Source organism: Charadrius vociferus, unplaced genomic scaffold, assembly GCF_000708025.1.
Source record: "Charadrius vociferus isolate BGI_N301 unplaced genomic scaffold, ASM70802v2 scaffold825, whole genome shotgun sequence".
Classification (NCBI taxonomy): Eukaryota; Metazoa; Chordata; class Aves; order Charadriiformes; family Charadriidae; genus Charadrius; species Charadrius vociferus.
This window is the reverse complement of record NW_009648495.1, coordinates 376,161-381,222: the sequence shown is the minus strand read 5'-3', so window position 1 is coordinate 381,222 and position 5,062 is coordinate 376,161. Positions and strand designations below refer to the sequence as shown.

The 5,062-nt window shown below is 44.0% G+C and overlaps 1 protein-coding gene across 1 annotated transcript in view; it reads right to left on the bottom strand.

Annotated features, from left to right (window-relative positions):
• SMARCC1 (SWI/SNF related, matrix associated, actin dependent regulator of chromatin, subfamily c, member 1) overlaps nt 1-5,062 on the bottom strand; it is a 91,064-nt gene that overhangs the window by 36,697 nt on the left and 49,305 nt on the right. Inside the window, exon 20 of the mRNA XM_009885686.1 lies at nt 4,385-4,546. Coding sequence (XP_009883988.1) covers nt 4,385-4,546 — 162 coding nt within the window. The remainder of the gene's footprint in view (nt 1-4,384; nt 4,547-5,062) is intronic.

Below are 5,062 nucleotides of genomic sequence, written 5' to 3'. Positions count from 1 at the left end.
AGCTTCTGGTCAATCAGCACCCCCAGGTCCTTCTCCTCAGGGCTGCTCTCCAGCCATTCCCCACCCAGCCTGGAGTTGTGCTTGGAAATTTGTGCTATGAAAATATATAACTGACAATGCAAACAGGAATTGATTATTTGGAGACACACGTCCCTGTTACAAAAGGGGAAGACTTCACTTTAAAGAGAAAGAGCCCATAATCCCTTTTACATGGCACCGATGGTGCTCGTCAACCCCCTTCAGCAGGTTTGGTATTATTCCTTGCAAGCTGTGGGGAAGCAAATGAGTGTATTTCTTAAGTCAGCAAGAGGCAGATGGTTGTGAGACACCACAAGACATCTTTCAAGAGGCAGGAACCACTTGTAGATGAAGAAACATCCCCTCTCCATGACCCTCTTCAAACCCGAAGCAGCAAATATTTTCTGCCTTTATGGAAGCTTGTTCTGTTTTGCATATTGTCCCCAAGAACACGGAGCCTCTTTTTCTTATACAAGAAGAACTTACAACTGACTTCTGACGAAGCCCAGTGACTTTACAGAGATGTTAAACTGACTTTAGGTCAACAAGTGAAACTATAAAGGATCTCCGCGGTAAGAATTTACTGCGTTACCGGCAGACACTTGCAGCATAAGCAGATTCATAACCTCTGTTGTCATCGGAAGAACAATAAGCAAAACGCCACATATAAACGCACAGAATAACGAGCGTGAGTTTCAGCTCAGCAAATAGTTTAAAGATGCCCTCAAGAAATCCTGGTCTCCTTTGTTTTCACTAAGGCAGCACACACAACCTGTCAAAAGTCAGGCTTGAATATTAATATTTAATTGAGAGGAAATATACTACAGCTATGGAAAAATCCTGGGTCTGAATGTGCTAATTACGCTATTATCTAAACCATAATTTACATATTCCACAGTAAGTCAGGACTCCACAGCCACCACAGCTTCCTCTGTTTCTGCATCACGCAGCTCGTAGGCGTGCGGCACAATAACCAGGTGGGCTTCCACGGAGAAGGTTGGGGAGTTCACAGAAAGCCGCTGCAGCTTTCGGGCGAGCTGCACGAGTCCATCACGAGAGGATTGCTGGACTCAATCTTCCAGCGGTGCAGAACTATCACGCCGGCACCTGCATACGCACAAAGCGAATGAAGTACTCGGGAGTCTGCTCATTTTAGCAACGCTTGCATTATTTCAGAGTTCAAGCACACCCTGGAGACCGCAAGAGAAATCATCCTGCCAAAAATGAAGGAAAATAACTTCTCCTGTGTATGTGTACTTGTGTGTAGTTTTCTAGTAAGTGTATTTGAGAATGATACAAAATCATCCATAAAATGTTAAATTTAATCATCCATTTAAATCGCTTACAGTTGTAGCGGAGACAGTAAATCAGACCATCATTCCCTCACTGCTGACTGTCACAGATGAGCTACAGCTTGAAGCATCCACACACTCGTGTCAGCGGAAATACTTCCAGTGAAATACTTGTTAGAATAAGACCTAAACCGCACAAGTAACTGCCTCCAACACTGACACTTCAGGGACTGCCTCGTTCAGCGAACACCGATGCAGTCAGTGTAGTTAATCACCTTTGGAAAGCCATTAAGAAAGCACACACATACCCAGTGAAGACTTAATTGAAAGTACTAAGTACCCCAAGTGCACTCAGTATCTCCCTTCTCTGGAGCTTAATCACCAGCCAAACGAGCTGGGACCCCTTGTTTCCTCTCCTCAATTCATTTTTACTAAAACAGATGCAGAGCATCTTCATCTTCCCTGCTCCGTAACCTACAGCAAGGCACCACCCTGGAAAGCAGAAGACAGCGTCTACCGTGCTAAGCACAGCACGCGGACCACTCGAGTCCCCTCTGAACTCTACCAAAGCCTTACTATAGCGATTTAAAAGGAACCGTCATCAGCTTTTAGAGAAACTAACACTGAAGACTTAAAAGAGGAGATTGTTGGATATTAACATAAGCTCCTGCAATCCGTTCCAGCCATATTTTCGCATTCTGCATGGCCTGTAATTCACTAATATTAAGAGTTTTTAAGTTCTTATGGAGCTAGGATATAATTTTATTTCTGAAATATAACAACTGATGAACTTCAATTGTAGTATGGAACCCTAGGCAGATATTTTTAGTTCTCCATAGTGACATTTAGATATAAAAGTTCAGGTCTAGCCGTGCAAAAACACAGCTCCGCTTCATCAGTTGCGCCCCACAACGCTACACTTCAGCGTACTCGGCGCACCTCTGCAAGCGCGAGCGATGGATTCCCCCGTGCCCTCCAGTGCAAAGCTGTTTTTGGAGGTGGAAGGCACCACAGATTGTTGAGTGACCCAGTTCACTCTTGCCGAGCAGCTCCCCCAGGGAGAACCATCTGCTGTTGTCCTAATTTATTCCATTAGTCACAGTCCAATACAAATCGCATTAACTATAACAGGACAGTATTACTTATAGAACTCGCCACACAGCTCATTCAGAAATAATCGCGTTATGGTCATCTGCTCTGCAACTCCTCACGTTAAATGACAAGCACTTCAAAAATCTCTCCTTGCAACTTGTGGGCAAATTCTCCTAGAGAAAGGGCTAACCTACAGATGAGAGATACCACCAGTGATGCAGCGCCGGTAAACTTCCACAGCACTGCTGCAGGATTAAGAACTAAGGCTTAAAGCAGCGTAAGTGTTACAGAGGTCCTTAACACGCTACAGCAAAGCTTGGAGAACACGGAAAAAGGAAAAAGAAAAAAAAAAGCCCTACTAAGAAAAACTTAATTTAAGATGAGCTTACTTTAAAATAACTACCAAATTAAGCTTAGTCCCAGATGGAGTAACACCTCGATTTGTTTTATAGTAGACTTGAGAATAAACCCCAAAGCCTTGCCCTTTCAACAGAGCTTTGATGCCTGCTACCAGTTTTGAGCAACAGAGCACTGCAGAACAGGGAGCAGCAGATATTCCCCACGCGAGTGTTGCCTTTTCAGCACATACTCCACTTCTTCCCAAAGCACCGAGCTGCCTCAAACCAAGTCTGTCCCACTGAGCGTAGAACCGAAAAACGCAACAAAAGGATCGAGCCGTCTGCTAACTTCTTTTCTATTTAAAAAGATATCTTAATGAGCTAAGTGGTACTTTTCAATCTAATTTAAAAGTGTAGTTTTACAATGGATGTTAAGCACCATAAATAGCAGGCGTGCATCTTCACCTCTGTGACCAGCAGGTGACAACTGAACAGCACTAAAACACACAGGTCCCTTCCCATCCCATCCCACCATCCGGCACCTTGCTTGTGTCTCTAGACGGGGTGACAGCAGGTCAACTATGAGATGCACAAGCACAGCCCAAATCAAACCTTCCAGTCAATCCAAATTCCATTCTGCCCAGTTTTACCCAAAGCTATACGTGCCTTTAAGTATTTCGTCACTAAATTCGCTAAAATGATTTGTGATAAGCTGAACAAAGCAGCAGCCAACAATGCTGGCGAGAAAAATAAAGATCTACAGACAAGTCGGTCGATCCGTACCATACTCAAGAGGTGAAAGTCTGAGGAAGTCAGTAGGTACATAGCAAAATGTGTGTCTACTCATTTTCCTCTTGAAGGAGAGCCAAATCGGAGTTAAATGGAAAGGGGTTACACAAAGCGATTTCACTTTATAGGGAGTTACCACAAGATACACGTTTATTTTCCATAGTAATGAATAAACTGGAACTGTTAGTTTCAGATAACGGACTTCACAGCAGTATCTGCTGAATACTCCGGAAAATAGCTCAGTTGAAACTGCGCTCTAAACCAGGAGCTTGTTAGCATGGCAGCGTAATGTACGACCACCAGAGCCATGAGCTGTGGTGTGATTGTGTTCCACTCCACCATTTAGTAAGAAGTTCCTCATCTGCCACCACCACAGTCAGCAATGTGCTGCCAGTACATGACTTCCATTAAAACTGGTTACCAAAAGGTGTGACATAACATTATAGATTCAGCCAGAGCACAAAGAGCTCATAAAACAAACTCAGTTTACTTTATCATAAGGATAATGCTAGAAAGGCACTATCCTCTAACTCCTCCGATACCCACAGAATTGGTACGAAACGTTCCGCTCTGGTATTTCTGCCCACGTAACTCTACGCATCCCAAACAGCGGCAATTTCATTTAGCCAGAGAAAGAAAACAAATTGCTAGAACTAAAGCCAGTCCTAAGTTCATTAATTCAGAGTCAGGAGTTAATAATCCTGCAGCAAGAAGAAACGGAATGACCTGTCACGCTCTCCTTACCTGCGATTCCCATCTCGTACTGGAGGTGAACTTATGGCTTATTATGAGTCAGAACAAAATGCCTAATAAACCTCATCTGCAGACATTTCTGCATTTTGAGGAACAGCCTACCAATTTTCTCCGGCTCATCCGGACCCGTTCCGGCAATGCAGCTGCTCTCCAGCCCATACGTTGGATCCACCTTCCCAGAGGCTCTTGCCGCTTCCTGTACTTTCTTTACATGAGCTTCAACGAGCTCCAGTGGTACTTCTTCTCTGACTCGAGAAAATTCCTCTGTTAAAAATCACATAGAAAATGTTATGTTGTGAGGTTTCCATGGCAAATTACAAGTTACGATTTTCTCCGGTCAATGTGCAGGTAAATCTCGTGACAAAATGGATTCTCAAATACGTAAGTTCCTTCTTTTCACGTTAGGTAGTTAATTTTCTCTCTCAAGTGTAGTAGGAATGAGTCTCTTCCCAATTATGTAAAATTGTCTTTTACATGGAAAAATACAGAAAAATGTGAAAGGAACTATTTCACCGAGTTTCCTAGAGGACACCTAACTCTGGTAGGTAATTTCACACAAGTAAACCAGGAAAATTGGTAGTTTAGCGTTGTGCATTTACCCATAGCTAAACTAAACATAGAATGGTTTGGGTGGGAAGGGACCTTAAAGACCATCCAGTTCCCACCCCCCTGCCCTGGGCAGGGACACCTCCCACCAGCCCAGGTTGCTCCAAGCCCCGTCCAACCTGGCCTTGAACACCTCCAGGGATGGGGCAGCCACAGCTTCTCGGGGCAACCTGC